This window comes from Paroedura picta, chromosome 1 (genome assembly GCF_049243985.1).
Source record: "Paroedura picta isolate Pp20150507F chromosome 1, Ppicta_v3.0, whole genome shotgun sequence".
NCBI classification, from domain to species: Eukaryota; Metazoa; Chordata; class Lepidosauria; order Squamata; family Gekkonidae; genus Paroedura; species Paroedura picta.
The window spans coordinates 197,732,946-197,754,395 of NC_135369.1; the positions used below are offsets into that span (position 1 = coordinate 197,732,946).

General features: G+C 49.5%; 1 protein-coding gene across 1 annotated transcript in view; it reads right to left on the reverse strand.

The window, feature by feature from the left end:
- Positions 1-2,739: 2,739 nt before the first annotated feature.
- The window catches only part of MCM3 (minichromosome maintenance complex component 3), a 56,723-nt gene continuing 38,012 nt past the window's right edge, over positions 2,740-21,450 (reverse strand). Inside the window, exons 11-17 of the mRNA XM_077315966.1 lie at positions 19,175-19,301; positions 18,550-18,700; positions 16,859-16,999; positions 14,804-14,907; positions 13,248-13,339; positions 10,163-10,235; positions 2,740-8,912 (exon numbers count right to left, since the gene is read on the reverse strand). Coding sequence (XP_077172081.1) covers positions 8,714-8,912; positions 10,163-10,235; positions 13,248-13,339; positions 14,804-14,907; positions 16,859-16,999; positions 18,550-18,700; positions 19,175-19,301 — 887 coding nt within the window. The 3' untranslated portion in view covers positions 2,740-8,713. The remainder of the gene's footprint in view (positions 8,913-10,162; positions 10,236-13,247; positions 13,340-14,803; positions 14,908-16,858; positions 17,000-18,549; positions 18,701-19,174; positions 19,302-21,450) is intronic.

The following is a 21,450-nucleotide window of genomic DNA, read 5'->3' on the forward strand; positions in this document are numbered from 1 at the left end:
TGGGGTGACGCCCTCCAGCGTTTTCTTGGCAGACTCAATACGGGGTGGTTTGCCAGTGCCTTCCCCAGTCATTACCGTTTATCCCCCAGCAAGCAAGCTGGGTACTCATTTTACCGACCTCGGAAGGATGGAAGGCTGAGTCAACCTTGAGCCGGCTGCTGGGATCGAACTCCCAGCCTCATGGGCAAAGCTTTCAGACGGCTGCCTTACCACTCTGCGCCACAAGAGGCTCATGCCATTCCTCTGTGCTGGGGCTTATTTTTGTGACCTCTGGTCTCCCCGGGAAGAGCAGGGCTGTGTTCCCTGAACAAAGACTGGAATTTATATTTTCGGAATGCAAACTGTGGCCTACATTTTTAAAGACATATATGTATATCTCTATACTCACAAATTATATTATATATATAATATATATAGTGTACACGGGCGCACAGGTTGTTGCACTAGAAATGTCTTGAAATAGCTATATGAAAACCTCTTAAAAAAATAAAATAAACTTACCAAGTGACAACATCTTTTGGCTACCAGATAGTTGTCGGTGAGTTGTGCTCTCAACAGTGTTGATATGACTCAAGCAACCTGACACAGGTGAACGCTTCTAGTAAGGGACTAAACATTCCTTAAAGCAGTGGTCCCCAACCCGGTACAGGTCCGATCAGTCGGTACCGATCCACAGCTTCTCCCTGTCCTCCTCGCCAGCTGCTGCCTCGGGGGCTGCCCTGCCATTCTGCCGCCAGCTCACCTTTGGTGCTCTCTGGTGGCCGCCATGGCTGGGGCTCCCCCTCGGAATGGCACTGTGCAGCTGCTGCTGGCAGCACCCCTCAGTGGGCGGTGGGAAGTCAGGGGTGCCAGTGGGAAAGCAAGCGGAGCAGGGGCTCAGGCAGCAATGACGTCCCTCGGCAAAAGACTACCCCCCCAGGCCTCAGTAGAATTGTCAAGCGTTGACCAGTCCCCAGTTATAAAAAGATTGGGGGCCACTGCCTTAAAGGTACCCAGATGAAAACACTTCTATTATAGAACTGCCCTTTTTTAAAGTATCATATCCAGTTGAAAGACACTACGCTGTTAAAATGTAGATAATTTATATGAAACATGAAAAATCTTGTGTCGTGTTTATTCCACAAGGCTCCAAAATCCAGAGTCCTTGAATAAAAAAGGATTCCTGTTGAAGCAGAATTTGGTCTGCATTAATAACATTATACTGGAGAGGATGAAAGTCAACAAAAAACAAGAGAGATCAATTCCTCAGGAGAAAATGGCTGTTTTGGAGGGAGGAGACAAGCCCTTGGAGGAGAAGGCTGGCTGAGGACAACAGAAGACGGAGATGACAAAGAAGACAAAGACTTGGATCTTCTATGCCGCTTTTGTCTGCCCAAAGGAGGCTCAAAGCTTCCAATCGCCTTCCCTTCCTCTCACCACAACAGACACCCTGTGAGGTAGGTGGGGCTGTGAGAGCCCTGGTATTACTGCTTGGTCAGAACAGTTTTATCAGTGCCGTGGCGAGCCCAAGGTCACCCAGCTGGTTGCATGTGGGGGAATGCAGAACCGAACCCGGCTCACCAGATTAGAAATCTGCACTCCTAACCACTACACCAAACAAGATATGATATTGAACAGTGTGCGCGTCCTGGGGTACCTTTAAGAACAATAATTCTAGGAATAGCTTTCCTGTGCATGCACACTTAATATATCAAAGACCTCTGCATGCACACAAAAACTTCTACCCAGAATTAAACTGGTTGGTCTTAAAGGTGTCCCTGGACATACGCTGTTCAATATCATATCTTGTTTCCTTGCTGTCCTCAGCCAGCCTTCTCCTCCAAGGACCTGTTGATTAGGGGGGGGAAAGCCTTAATTGGACAAGAAAGTAGATCTTGGCCTAGGAAGAGATGTCCTTTGCATCAACCAGAGCATGTCAGGATCTCTCTGACTCAGAAGTTTTGTTTGCTTATTTGCATCTCCTGTCTGGTTTTGAGTAATCCGACTCCATAAAGCTTTGATCTTCCTACAAGGGCTTTTGGTAAAAGGCTAGAGGTATCGTTTGATATCACCCTGACCTGGACGGCCCAGGCTAGGCTGATTTGGATGGGAGACTGCCAAGGAAGAGGCAGGCAATGGCCAAAGACCACCTCGTACCCTGACCTGGATGACTCCTGCTAGGCCAATCTCATCCGATCTTTAAGATCTCTAAGAAGGGCCAGTCCTGTTTAGTTCTTGGATGGGAGACCCCCAAGGAAGTCCAGGGTTGCTACACAGAGGCAGGCAATGGCACACCACCTCAACATCCCTTGCCTTGAAAACCCTTCAGGATCACTGTCAATTGGGTGTGTCTTGAAATAATTGTCTACCAGCTTGGTACAGTGGTTAATAGCGGTGGCTTCTAATCTGGAGTCAGGTTTGATTCACGCCTCCAAATGCAGCCAACTGGGTGACCTTGGGCCAGTCACAGTTCTCTCAGAGCTTTCTCAGCCCCACCTACCTCACAGAATATCTGCTGTGGGGAGACAAAGGAGACTGCAAGGCACTTTAAGATTCCTTAAGAGAGAGAGAAAAGAAGGGTCTTTTAAGAAACTATTCTTGAGAGCCAGCGCGGTGTAGAGTAGCAGACCCAAATCTGGAGAATGGGGTTTGATTCCCCCCTCCTTTTCGTGTAGCCAGCTGGGTGACCTTGGACTAGTCACAGTTCAAGTAGATACAACACTAGCTGAGCCATATAATCCAAGAAAAAATACTCCAGAGTAGCACATAAAACTTTATTTATATTGTTATCAAGATTTATTTAACACCAAATGTTAAATACCTAGTGAGAAAGCCGTTCAAGGTATTTCCCATTACACCAAGTATCATCAGTTTGAATAATTACAAAAATGAGTTAGTAATTTCAAAATCCAAATTGGCAGTAATTTACAGAGATGTAGCTAAACTTCATAGCAATTGGCAAGGAAATGTTGATCAACAGAGAAGCTGAGGCAGATTGCTGGCTCTACTTTTTTTTGACGTTTTCTTCTTCAAGGTCGACTCTGTGGCACATCAATAGCTTAACAATGTTTACAACAGCAGTCTCAGTTCTCTCTGAGCTCTCTCAGCCCCACCTGTCTTGCAAGGTCTCTATTATGGGGAGAGGAAGGGAAGGTGATTGTAAGGGCCTTTTCGCACAGGGATCTTTGTTGCAAATTGTTTGCGGAATGAAAAATCGCCATTTAAAATAGTGGAATTCGTCGTTATGCATACCTGCCTTTGTAGTGGAATCAGTTGCGTTTTTTAGCGTTTCCCACAGGCTTCCGGTCTCGGCAGAAATCGCTAGAAAGGAAGCGCTATTGCCAAGCTCGTCCCGCCCCTGGCCGTCAAGCAGCCAATGGGCAGCCGTTAGCATGCTCCCAAACAGCCCCTTTCCCTTTAAGAAAGGTTTTTTAAAAAAAAAACCCGACCCATAGCAACGAATCTAGGTAGATTCGTTGCTACAGAGAGACCCATCCAGCTGCCTAATGTGAGCTGTCACTTGATTGTATGATCGTTTGTACGCTGCCTCGAGTGATAAAAAAAAAATCCCCCCCCCCCTCACGGGCCCGATTTTCGGCTGAATTTATGTGTAAAAAATAAAGGGACTTTATTTCAGCAAACGGGCTTTTCAGTGGTTTGTGCTTAGTGACTAAAGGTGAAGGACTGAAGCCAGGGAAGCCTCTAAACAGAAAGAGGCTCGCCGGTGCGTTTATCCCCGCTCGCTCGGAGAAAAAAAAATGGCGATCGCTTCGCCGGAAGTTTGGAGGAGAGAGCCAGGGGGAGGGACTTTGAAGAACCCGCAACAATGGTAACGCACAGGTCTTTAGCGCTACTGTTGCAGATTGGTTGCAGGAGTGTATCGCTATCCGGAGGGTGAATCCACTTTTCTGGATTCCCCTGAAAGCGCCACAACGAAGCGCTTTTTGCTGATTGGTTTCAGGATTGTTGCAGATTGTCTACGACGTCGTGGGTTATGGCAAATTAGTAGCGTTTCCAAATAGCAACCATTGTGCTACTTTGAAGCCGTGCGAAATGGCCCCTAAGTCACACTGAGGCCCATTCCGCACTTATTGGATAACTAGCTTCAAAGCCCGGATCCCTGAAAGGGTCCCCTCCCCTGGCTCCTTGCCAGGCAGCTTAAGGTGGCTCTGGGCCCCAGCTCGCAGCCAGATCAAGTGGGATGGGTGGGGGTTGAGCAGCTCGAAACAGAGCTGTTTAGCAGGCAGGCAGCAGGCTGGGAGGCCCTCATCAGAAAGCCCTCCACCACAACCCTTTGCCCAGGGCCTCTCCCCTTAGCTGCTGCTGGCTCCACGCACTGAGGCGCGCTTGAGAGCAAAGAGGCTAGAGTCCAGGGACGGAGGGCGGGAGCTGCAGGGGCAGGGCCAATCAGGGCAAAGCCGGCTGCACCTTGATTGGCCCTATTCTAACTTGAACAGCTGGACATGTCCCACCCCCTAGGCTGTTTCAGAAATATATAGAGGAACAATGGATAAGGATGGACCTCCAAGGCACCTGAGAAATCGATCTCCCTGTTTTGCGCAGGAAAATCCAGCTCCAAAAAAGCCCACTGAAAAAGTATACTCCCTTAGGGTAAAATTTTTCCTCCTATGCTTTAGTCTATATTGAGCTTTAGGGCTATTCAGCATCTGAAGGGCTATTGTTTATGCGAAATGCAACTAAATATAGGCTGGTCTGGAATCCTGTGCTGAGCAAATATGATTTCCCAGTATTAGATCAGGTCTGTATTCAATCACCATGGTTGTTTGTCTTATGGATTTACGTGAAAGCCTGAGAAATGAAACAAAACTTGAGTCATCCAGGCCCCTTTTCCAAAGTAGCCTCCTTCCAAAGTCACCTCGGGATGACCCCACAGGTTAAAGATGGTTAAGCAGAAGCCATCATGCAAATGGAGTCACTGTTCCAGCCTCCACCTACAGCAGCCTGCCAACCAATAAAGAGAAGAAGGCCTGCAGCCAGGCAGAACGGATAAACCAGTGGTCCCCAACTTGCGGGCCACGGCCCGGTGTCGGGCTGCGAAGGCCATGGCGCCGGGCCACGGCTCCCTCTCCCCGCCCCCCCCCCACAGTAAAAAAACTTCCCAGGCCGCAAGCTTGCGGCCCGGGAAGCTTCTTACTGCGGGAGGGCGGGGAGAGGGAATCAGGGCCGGGCCGCAGCCCGTGCGGGCGCGGGCGCGGCACGCTGCGCGGGCGCAGCACGCTGCGCGGGCGTGGTCTGCACGGGCCCGGCCCGATGCCCTGCCGGTCCCCAGCCTCAGAAAGGTTGGGGACCACTGGGATAAACCATTACAGTGACAACCCTACCCCCAAATGTAGGGCAGCAAGATTCCTGGGAGAGAATGCTATAAAGTAGCGATCCCCATCCTGTGGGCCGCAGACCACATATGGTCCTCCGACTAATTGGAGGTGGGCCGCGAAGGACGCCTTCTCCCCCCCCCCCCCGGCCCTTTACTTCATCCCCCCCAGCCCTTTACAACACACTTCATTATTGTGGCATGTCTGTATCTTATTTTGAAGGGATGTTTAAACATTACCATAGCGATCAGAGAGCGTTAGGGCAGTGGTTGAGAGTAGAGGAGTAAACTACCCCCCCCCCACCAGGCCTCAGTAAAAGGCGTTGAGCGGTCCCCGGTGAGTGCTCCCTGGTGTTGAGTGGTCCCCGGTGATAAAAAGGTTGGGGACCACTGCTATAAAGCTTTAAAACAGTTTAGCTTGAATCTTTATCTAACAAACCCAAACATCTGAGCTAAGCTAACTTAGCAAACGGCATGATGCAAATTGAAAGTTCAGCAAACTTAATGGGGTTAACTTCATTTTCATATGCCACAGATTTCCTGGCTGCAGAAATACAGATTTGCATTTGTAAAACCAAGGAATTGGGGCCTTAAAAACCCCTAAAAATAAGAGTAGATAGAACTGTGTGCAGAAAGGGGAGAGATAAGATCTGTGGGGATATACGCACACATACGGAAATAGGTTTTTACAGGCAGCCATATACATGAACGCAGAGTGGTAAGGCAGCGATATGCTGTCTGAAGCTGTCTGCCCATGAGGTTGGGAGTTCAATCCCAGCAGCCGGCTCAAGGTTGACTCAGCCTTCCATCCTTCCGAGATCGGTAAAATGAGTACCCAGCATGCTGGGGGGTAAACGGTAATGACTGGGGAAGGCACTGGCAAACCACCCCGTATTGAGTCTGCCATGAAAACGCTGGAGGGCGTCACCCTAAGGGTCAGACATGACTCAGTGCTTGCACAGGGGATACCTTTACCTTTTATATACATGAAAACATCATTCTAATGTTTATCTTTTAAGGAAATGTATTATATAAAAGACTAGGGGCCAAGCCCATTGCATTCAGGAATACAGTGTGTGCTAGATTAGGGGGGTGGAGTGGAAGAACTCTGAGGGCCTCCCCCTCCCCCATGACCTGGAAAGGCTGCAGGCAGCTGTTAGAGAACAGGGGCAGCTCTCATGCAGCACGGATCTGCAGCCTCTGAGGGAAATGGAAGGAGGAGGGGTGGGGGACAGAAGGCGATTGGTTGGCTGCTGGACAGACAGGCAAGCTGGTTGAAGGAGGAGGCACTCAGGGGTGGGACAGCTGCCCTGAGTGGGTGTAAAGCACTGAGTGGCACTTAAGCCATGAGACATGCCCCTCCTCCAAGGCAATACCAGAAATATTAAGAGGAACAAATATATGTCTGACATTCCTTGGCCCCAGAGAAGTCTGACTGGCCTCAACCAAGACCAAGGCTTTTTCCGCTCTGGCCCTTGCCTGGCAGAAAGGCTCCCTGAGGCATCAGGGGCCTGGCAGAACTATCACAGTTCTGCAGGGCCTGCAAGACGGAGCTCTTCCACCAGGCTTACGGTTGAGGCCTTGGTGTTCCGACAGCCCCCCTGTCCGTTCCAGAAAGGGGCATAATGATGTAATCAACTATTTGGTTAATTTTAACTGTTATCAATTATTGTATTTATTTTTGTTTCATTTTTACTGACTGTTTAGTAATTGGTGCCTCAATTTTTCACTTGGTCCACTGTGCTTGCAGCATCCCCTTCCTTCAGGGTGCTTTTGCAGCCTTGTCAGCTTTTCATGGCACAATTAAAGCTTACTGAGAAGATAAACAGATAACTACTCAGAATTACCAGTAACCCAAATTTTTACAAGTTTATACTACAAAAGATGAGAGATTTTAATTACTGCAAGTCATCCTGCTGGCAAACTAGGGTGGCTGCCACAGGAGGTGGAGCCAAAAGTTATACCACCCTCCTTGTCCTACAAAAGAGGTGGAAAAGAATGAAAGGAAAGGTGAAGGGAGAACAAGATTGGGGGTTAAAAAGAAAAAAAGGAATGCCCAAGGGGAGAAAAGAGACCCACACTGTGCTGGTGGGTGGGTCCGGTGTACTGCTGCCACAACCTGGTTCTGGGTCAGAAGAGAGGCCTTGATCTGGAACGCTTGCTGAATGCAGATTCTGACTGGAACCAGAGTTCCTACAAGCCACAGGGCTGCCCTGAGAGGAATGCCCAAAGGCAGGGTCATTAACAAGCCACGTGTCAAAAGCCAGGAGGTGACTAGAACCAGGGGAGTCCAGAGAGCAAAGCCGTGTAATCAATGTGCCAGCCAGGGGGATCCAATGTCAGGATGGTGGTCATCAGTCCAGGTTGTCAGGAGATGGAAAAGCAAGGCTGCCGAGCTAGGCTCTCTCAGACAAGACTCACAAATCCACACCTCATTCTTTCCAACCCTGCCTCAAGTCAGGCCCGCAGCCTACATGCTCCTACAACTACTCACTCAGTCTTGCACACAGTCTTGCACACAGCACTGGCTTTGTAGGAATGCTGAAGTATGCTCAAAAAGCAGGAAGTCTGCTCTTGAGTCAATCAGGACACTGGAGGAGAGTTTGACAATCAGGAAGTTCCTATCCTATCTACACTAAAGATGCCCCCTGCAGGACACACTTTATTTTTTGCTCAGTTATGCATATTGTAGCGCTTGCAGATTCCAACACCTGTAATTTCATTTTGGGGGGGATTAGCATCAAAGTACTTTAAGTCAAGGACTAAGCTCCAAAGTCATTGCTCAAAGGTGGTGGCCAACACATAAGGGAGGCAAGTACACGCCACTCTCGCAGTACCTTTCTGCTTGTAAATATACTTTAATTGCCTCAGGAACTAAATGCCTATCACAACATTTGGACTCATTTTAAAATGCCCCCCATCCCATGATGACGGTTGTGCATCCAACTGTATGTACATAATCTCAGCCTCAGTTCACTGTGCAGCTGGGGGAATGAAGATGGGGAACCGGAGCAGCCTCCGCAAGGGAAATGCTTTTAGGTGCAGAAACTTGGCATGGATATTTGTTCCGACACTCAAATCACTAGTTTATTTTGGGTGCACTGATTGAAGTGCTAGCAAGATAGGTAAGCTGTTAAGCACCTGGGGGGGGGGAGATTCCCCACCCCCACCACTGAAATAGTAATGTTGAAGGACACGCCTACACGGGCCCTTCCAAAAGGCAGTTGCCCAGTTCCAGTTCTCGTCATACACCCTGCTGAAAGACAATCTATTCCTCATCTAAATAGTTCAGATCAGATCAGCCATGCCAAACTTTCCCAGTATGTTGGGGGGGGGGGCAGCTTCCACGCAGAATAGGCACAGGTGGGAAGGGGGAACCTCCGTTTCCTCCTCAGGCCAGGCTCAGATGAGGAAGATTATATCATCCGACATCATGATCTGGTTATCATCTTGCATCTGCTCCAGGGCCACCTTCACCTCTGAGGCCAAGAAGGGCTTCGGCCTGTCCTGGTTGATGGACTTCATCACCGTCTTCAGGCCCACTGACTGGGCGTGAGTGGAGCAGAACACCTCCAGAAGGGCACCCTTGAATTCCTTCAGCCTATGAGAAGAGAATGGCGGTAACCATTGATTCCAGCCAGCGCCTGACAAAGCAGCTAGGATGCAAACTATTTTATTTACTTATTGTATTTATATGCCACCCTCCCCGAAGGCTCAGGGCGGTTTATATGAAAGAACAAAATGGTACAGGTAACATCATTCTGGATTGTCTAGTTCCTTATGAACCTGCCCAACCATGACAGTCATCTCAGAGGCCCTCCTTTGAGGCAGGCGGCAACCCAGGGCAGGGCCTTCTCGCTCATGGCACCTAAGCTCTGGAACTCTGCCAAGCGAGATTTGCCTGCCCTTTTCCCTTCCCCTCTTCCACAAGTAGGTGAAAACGTTTGGTTCATTTGGTGTTCCCTCAATGTTCTTTCCTCCCCTGATTTTTAAAATCATGTTTTAGATGTATTTTTTGTCTTGTTTTAGATGCATTTTAACTGTTTTAAAATTAGTTTTAAAATGGCTGCCACCGGAGGTGGACACAACCACAAAATGGCTCCCACGGCTAACTTCCATTAGCACAGCCAAGATCCTTATGCTGCGTTTTGATCAAGTATGGCTGGGGAGGGGTATGATTGCAATGCTCTTTAAGTATAATTTCATCATGTATGTTTTAAATTGTGAACCTCCTTGGTGATCCTTGTAAGAGCTGAAAGGTGGGATATGCATTTTGTAAAATAAATAGACAAGACTGTCAGAGCTCTCTCAGCCTCCCCTCCTCCACAGGGGGTCAGTTGTGGGGAGAGGAAGGGAAGGCGATTGGAAGCTACTTTGAGACTTCTTCATGTAGTGAAAAATGGGGGATAAAAACAAACACTTCTGCTCTTCCTCCTGATATCCTGCTTTTCTCCCCAGTTGAGACTCAAAGCAAGCACTGCTCTTCCCTCCTCCACTCACAACCCTGCAAGATAGGCCAGGCTGAGAGTCTGTGACAGGCCCAATTTCACCCAGCAAGCTTCTATGGGAGAAGCGGGATGTGAACCTCAGTCTCCTAATCCACTGACTATGCCACTCTGAAAAGGGCATCATTTCAGCCATGTTAGAAATTCCACAATACCATGTCCCACCAAAGATCTAGTGACACCCTGGCTGTAGGGCCCCATCATGAAAGATTCGGATCTTCTGCTTGGAAAGGGCAGCCATGAACCTGCTTTAACAAAAAAAGCAAGCAAAACCCCCCTCCCCCCAAAAAACTCGTTAAAACCCCCAACCAAAACCCCCCAAGCATTTTCCCCTGTGAGGACTCACCTAGATTCATCCAACTTTGTTTTGGTCTCTCCACTTGGTACAGGACCAGGAGACTTGGGTGTCCGTGCCTGAACTGGAAATATCAAGAACAGTGTTAAAAAGAGATGTCTTCTGTTTCAGGATTAGCCTGCCGTGATAATTTGGTGTTGCCATTTATCAGCGTCCCGTCATTCTGTGTATTGTCATCTAGCTGTGGGGAGGGGGTCTGGGAAAGTTAACGGATGGTAACTGTTTTTATTGCTTTGCTTGCTCATTTCCCAATTTTCTCTTGGGAGGATGGAGCTGTGCGAGAGGAGAACCTGGACATTATCGGTGAGGCTGGCCTTGAGTCAGCCCTGCAAATGCGCGCCTGGGCACAGGACTAGTTGATGCACTTCTTCCTGGGAACAGAGGGAAGCCTGCCTTTTCCTGGAAACACGCCTGTTCTCGGTTGGGATCGGGTGTGGTTTTGGGGGCTACACTGGACAATGTATTGCCTGTTAAATTAGTTTCAGCAAGGATAACCATGAGCTTCATATTGCTACCTCAATAAACTGCTTTTGCTGCTAATGCCAAGGGTGTTCATTGAGAAAGTCGACAGGGATCTGACACTCTGTTCATCTGGGCGTGTGTTTTAATACAAAGCAACACACACCAGCATTAGAACCCAAAACTCAGGAGTGCTTGGTTCAAATCTCATTTTAGCAATGAACTAGTTGCTTTGAGTTTTGACTGGTGGCAGCCAGTTTGGTGTAGTGTTTAGAAGTGCGGACTTCTAATCTGGCATGCCGGGTTCGATTCTGCACTCCCCCACATGCAACCAGCTGGGTGACCTTGGGCTCACCATGGCACTGATAAAACTGTTCTGACCGAGCAGTGATATCAGTGCTATATCAGTCTCACCCACCCCACAGGGTGTCTGTTGTGGGGAGAGGAAAGGCGACTGTAAGTTGCTTTGAGCCTCCTTCAGGTAGGGAAAAGCGGCATATAAGAACCAACTCTTCTTCTTCTTCTACTACGTTATATGGCATTGTGCTGCTGTTACACTATACAGGGGGGAGGCAACCTTTTGAGTCTGCAGGCACTTCTGGAGTTCAGCCCAAAGCATCCTAAAGCATCCAAGAAAAGTGTGTATCCAACCTTTGCTTGAAGACTGCCAGTGAGGGGGAGCTCACCACCTCCTTAGGCAGCCTATTCCACTGCTGAACTACTCTGACTGCAATGTCAGCTGTGCCTCCTGTCCTGTCCTAGTGTCTCCCCATCCCCCCCCCCAGTTGCCAGGAGGGAGCTGGCCACCTTAGATTGAACTGGCTGTGTCTATATCCGCTTGCTCTTGCTCATCCAGATAGAGATAAGAGAATGAAAAATTAGAACCCTGGGTTGGGTTGGAATTGCACCAACTAAGGGTTTTTCCCCATTCTCATTTTCCTCTGTGAATGCCTAATGCTTCAGGATTCCTTTTTCCCTGTTCTGCACATGGTTTGCTCCCCCTGGTGGTTCATTTTCTATTACATCAGGTTATGTTTGGCATAAAAACCTGCAGGTTATATCTGCAGGAGATAAAGCCAAGTAATATCAATTCAACCACATGGGAGCAAAACACATGCAGAATAGCAAAAAAAGAATCCTGAAGCAACAGGAATATGCAAGTAAGGAAAACGAGAAAATGGAAAATCCGTTATTGCCAGAAGGGTATATGAACATGCTTTAAATGAGTAGACTGCTTTAATCCTAACTATGTTGTTCATTTGCCATGCATGACAACCAAAAGTAATCCACACCAGTTATTGTAGAGAACAACTACTCAGTGTCACCTTGGGCCCCTCCTTTAAAACAAGATAACCCTTTGCTGCTAGAGAGATCATACAGCCACAATTTTCATAGAATCACAGAATCATAGAGTTGGAAGGGGCCATCCAGGCCATCTAGTCCAACCCCCTGCTCAATGCAGGATCAGCCCAAAGCATCCTTAAGCAGGGGTAGTCAACCTGTGGTCCTCCAGATGTCCATGGACTACAAATCCCATGAGCCCCAGCCAGCATTTGCTGGCATGGGCTCATGGGAATTGTAGTCCATGAACATCTGGAGGACCACAGGTTGACTACCTCTGTCCTAAAGCATGCAAAAAAAGTGTGTATCCAACCTTTACTTGAAGACTGCCAGTGAGGGGGAGCTCATCACCTCCTTAGGCAGCCTATTCCACTGCTGAACTACTCGGTGACTGTGAATTTTTCCCCCCTGATATCTAGCCTATATCGTTGTACTTGAAGTCTAAACCCATTACTGCGCGTCCTCTCCTCTGCAGCCAGCAGAAACAGCATCCTGCCCTTCTCCAAGTGACAACCTTTCAAATACTTAAAGAGGGCTATCATGTCCCCTCTCAACTTCTCCAGGCTGAACATTCCCAAGTCCCTCAGCCTATCTTCATAGGGCTTGGTCCCTTGGCCGCAGATCATCCTCATCGCTCTCCTCTGTACCCTTTCAATTTTATCTACGTCCTTCTTGAAGTGAGGCTTCCAGAACTGTACACAGTACTCCAGGTGTGGTCTGACCAGTGCCGTATACAATGGGACTATGACATCCTGTGATTTTGATGTGATGCCCCTGTTGATACAGCCCAAAATGGCATTTGCCTTTTTTACCGCTGCATCACACTGCCTGCTCATGTTCAGTTTACAATCCACAAGTACTCCAAGGTCTCGTTCACACACAGTGTTACCTAGAAGTGTATCCCCCATCCAGTAGGCATGCTTTTCATTTCATTCTGACCCAGATGCAGAACTTTACACTTTCCTTGAAATCACTCACCTTTCTCACAAATGGCTCCCCTAAGCAAGGCCCACCAGCCAGCAGCTGACACTTTTGTCCTCTGAAAGCCTCACGGCTCCTTCTACCCACCTGCCCTGCCAAGTGTCTCCAGGGACCACTCCAGAAAACAAAAGCCAGAGAGAATAAGATCCCCTTTGGTGGAGCAGGTGTCAGAAAGGCAGTTGTACGCTGCTGCCAGGATTCTTGCCAGATCCCACAGCATGATGGCTCATTGCTCACAAAAGGCTGCTTGACTCCAATTGGTCCGCTACACGCAGAAGGGTCAGAGGCTGCTTACCCTCAGGCATTTCCTCTTCCGTGTCACTGAAGTCATAGGGATCATACGATTCCCCTTCTCTCCCCGTCTCATCACTGGAACGTGTCTTCCTTCTAAAGAAGGACAGAGGTCAATAGAAATATTGCTAGACAAGCATTTAGGTTCCTCTAATTCTTATTAGAGCCTCTTGTGGCGCAGAGTGGTAAGGCAGCAGACATGCAGTCTGAAAGCTCTGCCCATGAGGCTGGGAGTTCAATCCCAGCAGCCGGCTCAAGGTTGACTCAGCCTTCCATCCTTCCGAGGTTGGTAAAATGAGTACCCAGCTTGCTGGGGGGTAAACGGTAATGACTGGGGAAGGCACTGGCAAACCACCCCGTATTGAGTCTGCCATGAAAACGCTAGAGGACGTCACCCCAAGGCTCAGACATTACCGGTGCTTGCACAGGGGATACCTTTACCTTAATTCTTATTAGTTGAGTATTTGCAAACTGAACACCATTGAAACAGTTGTACTTGTGTTAATTTACTGCTCATTTCATAAGCATCCTCCTCCCCGGCTGCTGCCTCAGGTGCTGCCCTGCCACTCTGCCGCTGGCTCATTTTTGGTGCTCTCCAGCGGCCGCCATGACTGGGGCTCTCCCTTGGCGTAGCACCGCACAGCTGCTGCTGGCAGCGCTCCCCAATGAGTGGCAGGAAGTCAAGGGCACCGGCGGAAAAGCAAGCGGAGCAAGGGCTCAGGCAGCAAAAGACTACCCCCCCTGGGCCTCAGTAAAATTGTCTAGTGTTGACCGGTCCCCAGTGATAAAAAGGTGGGGACCACTGCCTTAAAGAAACCGCTTTTGAGGCACCAGTGTCCTGTGCTTCGGCTCAGCTGATAAGCGGATGCTTTAATTCTTTTATTAAGCACTAATTAGCAATTCCCTACCAGATCCAAGTTGTGTGAGGACAGGCAACATGAAGAGGACCCCAAAGCCTGATATATAAGCAATTCTTTGCCCAACCACACAGCATAGGAGAGGACAACACCTGCTTATGAAAAATATGCAAGGCTCTCTGAATGTAATCTATGTATATTTAAAGTATTTGTAACCACTGAGGAAGGCCGTTGAAGCCAAAAGGCATCTGGTTTTGTGTGGCTCAAAGGACATATTCACACACCAGGAATGTTTGTAAATTGTACTGTCTGACATTCAGACCCCTAATGTTTTGAATTTTGTATGTGTCTACTATATAATAAATATTTTATTATTTTTTATTTTGACACACATTTGAAGGTTTGGGGTTGAGTTTATTCCCCTCTCCCCTGTTTGCTCGGAGGTGGCATGTCATTTTCTGCCTCCATGTCATGACCCCTAAGTGGCCCTTGGAGGAACTACCACCCAAAGCCTTGAAGGTCCCCCATCCAAGGATTACCCAGAGTCAGCCAGGCTTAACTTCTGAGATCTGACAGGCTCAAGCTTCCCTGGACTACCCCAGTCAGAGCACTCTTCCCCCAATCAGTCAGGGACAAAACTGAATTCCTTGATACATTTCAAGGTAAACTGCCTCTGGAAACATCACCAAGTAAACTTGCCTACCTCCTTTTCTGCCTTTGTTCAGGTTCCTGTTCGGCTTCTTCATCTGTTTCTTGGTCTGTATCATCTCTGGCCTGCTTCTTTCGCTTCTTTTCTTTCTCCAGAACCTTTGAAATAAGTCAGAAACCAAAGAATCCATAACTAGGTCATACATCTGCCCCAGGGGCTGGAGGGGGGTTCCGGCTCACATGACGTTTCAGGCAAGGAGGAGGAAACACCAGTGACTTTCAGCCTCCTGGCTTTTTCGTTTTTTTCGCTTTCACTAAGGAGGGGCGCAATTGAGGACAACAGACGCTATGTCTTTTCCATGGTCAGCGGACCAAACATGTTGTTGTTATTGTTATTGGTTTATTATTATTACTAGATATTAAGCCCGCTGTGGGCAAAATACAGCGGGCCCTAGCATGATGGGTGGGTGGAGGGATGGGGTGAAGGAAGGAGGAAAAGGAGAGAGACAGAAAGACAGACAGAAAGGGAGGAAGATAGAGACAGAAGAAGAGGGAGAGAAACAGGTAGCCAGAAAGAGGCAGATGGGAGAGAGGGAGGAAGGGAGAAAGGGAAAAACAAAGGGAATGCTGGGAGGAAGGGAAGGAAAGGGCAAAGGGAATGCTGGGAGGAAGGAAAGGGCAAAGGGAATGCTGGGAGGAAGGGAGGAACAGAGGAAGGTAGGTGGTCTTGGGACCTTCTGCTGGGCCCAGGGGCAGGCTCGGCTGCTCCAGGGCCTGGCAGAAGGCTTAGGACTTCGGGAGTGGGCTTTGTGGCCTTCTGGCGGGCCCAAGGGCAGGCGAGCCTGCCCCAGGGCCCGGCAAAAGGCTCCCTGGGCGAGGGGAAGCCGGCCGGAGGACTTACCGCTGGGGAAGGCTTCTTCCTCTGAGCGGCAACTCCCCGGCCGGCCCAGGCAAGGCTGGGCCAACCAGCCAATGGGGAGCCGCGCGCGGCTCCCCACTGGCTGCTTGGCCCTCGAGTGACACTCGGAGGGTACAATCAGGAGCTTCGCGGCTCCTGATTGGGCCCTCCAAGATTTTATCCCGGACAGGGCCCGCCCTAACTCCTCCCCACTTGCCCCGGAGCGGGGGGAGGGTTAAAGATTGTTGTTGTTATTATTAAAATTTATTTCCGACCACTCCCAAGAACAGCTCGTGGTGGGTCTCCACTAAATCCCCAATAAAGCACTATTAAAACAATACGGGACATAAAATATGATAAAACCAAAACAGAGTGAAAACATGGCGGTATTATCCAATTCTCCGATCCCCCCAGACACATATCTAAATAAGGGAGTTGGGAGAGCTGGCCATCAATGGAACATGACCCAGCCCTGCTTAGCACCAGGGGCAACCCAATCAGATCTTCCTCCCGCCCTGGCCTCAACCACAGACCTGGCAGAAGAGCTCCATTTTTATTTTATTTAATCATTTATTTTTATTTTAGATTTTTATACCGCTCTTCCATACAGCTCTGGGTGGCTTTGCAGACTCCGGCACACATGACTAATGGCACACTTTCAAAACACTGTGCCGGAATACTGGCCAGAACTGTGGAACCCCCCCATAGTTGGGTGGCCATCTGTGATTGCCATCCAGTCACTACTGACTCCTAGGGACCCCCGGGGCCATGGTGCCTTCAAGGCAAGCGATGAGAAGGGGTTTTGGTAAGTCAATTAAACTTCATAATCAGCCCAGCTCACCTTGTGTGAACATAAGAATAAGAGAGAAGCCATGTTGGATCAGTGCCACCCAGCAGAGCCAAAATCCTGTATCCCTCAGGAGGTCCACCAGCAGAGCCAGAACTCCAGAACCTCTCCCACTGTCCCCCCAAGAATGAAGAGCATCCCTGCCCCAGACAGTGTTCCACCTATACCTTGTGGCTAATAGCTACCGATGGACTTCCACTCTATGGAGGAGTGGGGAATCAACAGATTAAGAGTCTGCTGCTCTTCACCACTACACCACACTGGCTAGACAAAAAGCTACATCCACGGAAGACACAAGCCAACTCTTTCTCAATATCTGCCCTTCAGCATGGCTTTCCTCATGAAGAACAAGCCTGTCTCCGCACCTTTTTGAAGTAGGCAAACTGCACCAGATCCAGAGCAGCTTTAGCGTCCACCTCCTCAATTGTTTTGCACATGCGAGCTTTAGCATGCGCGGTGGCGAGACGGATCAGCGTTTCGAGTGTACGGGCGGTGATGGGGCAAGTCTGGAAAGCAACGCAGATCACTGTTTAGCAACTGATGGATAAAACAAACACAAACAGGCACAAAGCAGACATTCATGGCAAGCAGAAGCAAGTAACTGTGGATGCAGAAGAAGAAACAGAGGAGTTGGGTTCTATACTCTGCTTTTCTCTACCGGAAAGAGACTCAAGGCAACTCAACCCCAATTCCTCCACCAGAATAGCTTTTCTGTCTCCAGAGGAGGAAGGGTTCCTCCTCCCTCCCCCCAAGGGAAGGCTGGCCTACAAGCGTCCTTCCTGAAGCATGCCTGCACCCCACTACTTGGCCATCAGCGTTCTGCACTGGAAATTAGGGTTGTGTGTGGCGGCATCCGAATCGGCCATTCCAAGCCTAGGAAACACCAAAATGTGTTTGTTTCGGCCCCAGAGATTGAATACCAACATCTGCATGCAAGCAGTCAAGGGGAAAAGGTACCCTCCAGCCTGGCTCCATTTTGTCCAGCAAGTACCCTTGTAGCTGACTGGGGAAGGAGCCCCTAATTGCTAATCTTTCCCTTTCCCCACACAGCAACCAGAACTTTTCTGCAAGAGTGGTCTGCTCCAGAAGGCCTCACAATCCCATCTTTATCTAAACGTCTTCTGCTTCTTGCTCCACCAGAACAAATACACCCAGCCCCAATTCCCATCCAAGCCCACCCCAGGAATTGGCAATTTCCTGGTGGATAATTTGACCTTTTGGTCTTTGCTTGGGAAATCCCTCCTCAGTACTTCCCCAGCCAAAAGGAGGAAGAGCTGGGAGTCTCAAAATGACTTATGATAGCCCACCCACCCACAACAGACACCCTGTGAGGGAGGTGAAGCTGAAAGCTCTGAGCGACCTGCAACTAACCCAAGGCTGCGTGTGGAAGAGGGTGGCGAATCAAATCTGGTTCTCCAGTTGAGAGGCTGCTGTTCTTAACCACTATCTCATGCAAACCTTAATGCCATAGGGCTGAATGAGGATTACAACTTGGATTCCCTTGCATTAATTAAAAACAATTTGGTGTGGTGAACAGTGGTTCGAGTGCCAATTTATCAGTGCAACAGCAGTGATAGAATCCTAGAGTGGGAAGGGGCCATCCAGGCTATCTAGTCCCACCCCCTGCTCAGTGCAGGATCAGCCTCAAGCATCCAGGAGAAGTCTCTGTCCAGCCACTGCTTGAAGACTGCCAGTGAGGGGGAGCTCCACACCTCCTCAGGCAGCTCCTCCCACTGCTGAACAGTTCCTCCACCAGAATAGCTTTTTCTGTTTCCAGAGGAGGAATGGGGGCTGTGGGCCAGTTCTCCCCAACCCTACTGAAGACTCCCAGTTTGTTCCATGCACTATTCCCTTTTGGGGCCCACCCACTCAAAGGAGTGTGAATCGAGGAGAGGGGCAGAAAATGTGGCTGGGAAAGGAGGGAGGCGGGGAATTTGCTCTCTGCTCCCATGGCTCTGCTCATAGTGCTCCGAGTCCCAAGGCCAGCACCCTGACTTCAGGGGCTGCACGCTGCAAACAGCAACCCAGTCAAAAAGTACCCAGCCGAATTACTCACCCGTGCAACTTCGGAGTTGACCTGCTCCTGGCTACGAAGCTCCGAGTAGGACTTGGCTATGAAGGCTGCTGCCTCCTCGGTCAGCACCGGCTTGAGCATCTTGGCAAAATTGATGTATTTCCTCATGAACTCCACACTCACTATCTTTTCTCTGTCAGACAAACCAAAGCGATCAGGAGCAGTCTCTCTCTTGAGCAAGGCTTTTAGGGGGACTATGGCATGCACCCAGCCCCAATCAGCAGGTGGACAAAACAGACATCACCAGCACTGATTTTATTCTCTCACACCTCCTTTCCCAAACTGTTTTTTTAATTTCCCTTCTCCTCCCCTGAACTGGGGCTTCTGGTGCATGTGGGGCTCTGCCTCCTACGGGGGCCATTTTATGTTTATCTCCACAATTCTGTGCCAAATTGGCCTGGCGGGGCTCTTAGATTTTTCTGGCTTCTCTTTTCCACACAGACAGGGAAATGGTGAGGGTTTCAGAAAAGCGCCAGCCTCCTGTAGGCCTGAGAGAGCTCAGTTCTACTTCTGTGCATTCAATTAACAGTGCTCAAAGTACTTTGCAAGATGCCTGGAGCACTGGGGACAGCAGGCTACAACCCATCATACCTCTGCCAGCACTTACTTCCGCCTCCTCGGCCCATGCAGAAGATCGTCGTGTTTTTCGTACACCTGCAGCTCTTGCTCCTCCTCTTCTGCGAGGCCAGGGTCCTCTGTGGCCAGGCGCTCGACTGAGCTGCCCAAAGGCATGACTGGAAGGACATGGGAAGGATTAGAATGCAAGAATTAGCAAGATGTACGAGAACCTAACCTAAACCCAGTGATCCCCACATGGCACCGCGGACACCATGGCAGAAATCTACAGATTATCTGGTTTGTCCAATACTCTAAACCGGTGTTCCCCAACCCCCGGGTCGCAGACCAGTACCGGGTTGCAGGCTTCACAGTACCGAGGGCTTTTTCGGCAGCGTGAGAATTGCTGATTCCTTCCCTGCGATGCCACTAAAATGCACCCTCTCTGCTGACTGCGCGTTAAATGCGACTCGAGGCAGTGCGCATGGAGTGAGCCCGCTTTGCAAAACAGGGCGTAGAGGTGGAAAGGAAGGCGAGGACCTCTCGCGCCGTCTTGGGCTGACTTATTTCTCCCCAAGACTCGCACTTCTCTTGCCTGGGTGCAGCAGAAGCAGGACCTGTTTGAAAAGCCGTCGATGCTTTTTTTCTTTTTTTGCCGTGTTTGTTATTGCTCTTCAAAAACTCTTTGGCCATTCCCTCTTTGCAATGCCCGCGGGAAAACGGGAGTCTTTGCCCTGAGAGGGGACTAGGGGGAGCTTCCTCGGAGTCCCCCTCCTCACGATTTGCTGCAGAGTCGCCCCTCTTCTTCCTGGCTCCCGTCCTCGGGAGTAGGGGGTGTTGCTGGGGGTGTTGCTCATTCGCTGTGTGTTTGTGGGGGTGGTTTTGCAAGGGCAGGGCAGCAGAAGAGATCCCCCCGAGGGGAGCAGGGGAACGGAGGAGGCTGGCCAGCCCTGTTGGGGAGCGAAGCCCGGAAAGGGGAATTCTTTGGATCAAAAATCCTGGATTGTTTCAGCGCTTGCAAGAGGGCAGCCGGGTTGGTCTGCAAAACACCACAACATTTGGCTCCAGGTGCACCTGGAAGACCAACCCAGATTCATTGCAGGCGTGAGTTTACACAGGCACACGAAAGCTCACGCCTGCAATGAATCTGAGCTAGTCTTCCAGGTGCTTCTGGAGCCAAATTCTGGAGCTTGGTTTGCTCCCTGGATTTTGCAGACAGTGCCTGGGAGTGCAGGGGAGTCTTCTCAAACCCGGCCTCCTCTTCGGGACGGTTGAGAGTGCGGCACTTTCTGCCGATGACGGCCATGTGGAAGCTGCTCGCTGCGGAGCTCATCTGCTCCCCTGGCTCCCTTGCACGCGGGAACGTGGGCAGCGCAGCTGGAGGTGAGGTTTGCAACGTTGCCTGGACACTGAGGAAGGGCAGATGGTTGAAAAGTGCTTGGTCAAAGTCACCTGTGCTCTAGGTTGGAGCGAATGGTGTGATTTAACTCTGCTTTGAGGCTCCGATTGGATTTTTATCTAATTAGGAGCAAAATACTTGCATTTATTAGAGTTTGGTCAAATGTATGTTTTAAGTTTGGAGGTAGAACTATTGGGACTCTCGCATTCTGACTTCATTAAGTTTTTGGCTATGCATCCCGTTTATTTTGGGTTAAGACACATACACCTTTCTTATGTCTTTAATTTTTTAAATTTTATATTAAAATATTTTAAAATATTAGTATCTAGCTCATCCTATTACCAACTCTTCTAGACCTTAAGACTTAAGACAGGTGCCCACGCCTCCCTCTCCCCCCCCCCTCCGGTCCCTGAGCCTCCCTCTCCCCAATCGCCCCCGTCCCTGGCCTGAAAAAGGTTGGGGTCCACTGCTCTAAACACTGCACCACACTGGCTCAGAGGGTCTCGGGTTATCACTAATTAGAAACTCAATTATGGCATCTAATTAAATTCAGTGTTTCTACTTTGTTCTTAAACTAGTTATTCAACTAGTTCTTGTATCGAAGTTCCGGTAAGACTAGAAGAAAAAGAGTTGGTTCTTATATGCCACCTTTCTTTACTAGGAGTCTCAAAGCGGCTTACAGTCCCTGTGAGGGAGGTGAGGCTGAGAGAGCCCTGAGATTAAGAAGAGTTGGTTCTTATATGCCACCTTTCTGTACTAGAAGGAGTCTCAAAGCGGCTTACAGTCGCTTTCCCTTTCCTCTCCCCACAACAGACACCCTGTGAGGAAGGGGAGGCTGAGAGAGCCCTGATATTACTGCTCGGTCAGAACAGCTATATCAGGGCTGTGACTAGCCCAAGTTCACCCAGCTGGCTGCATGTAGAGGAGGA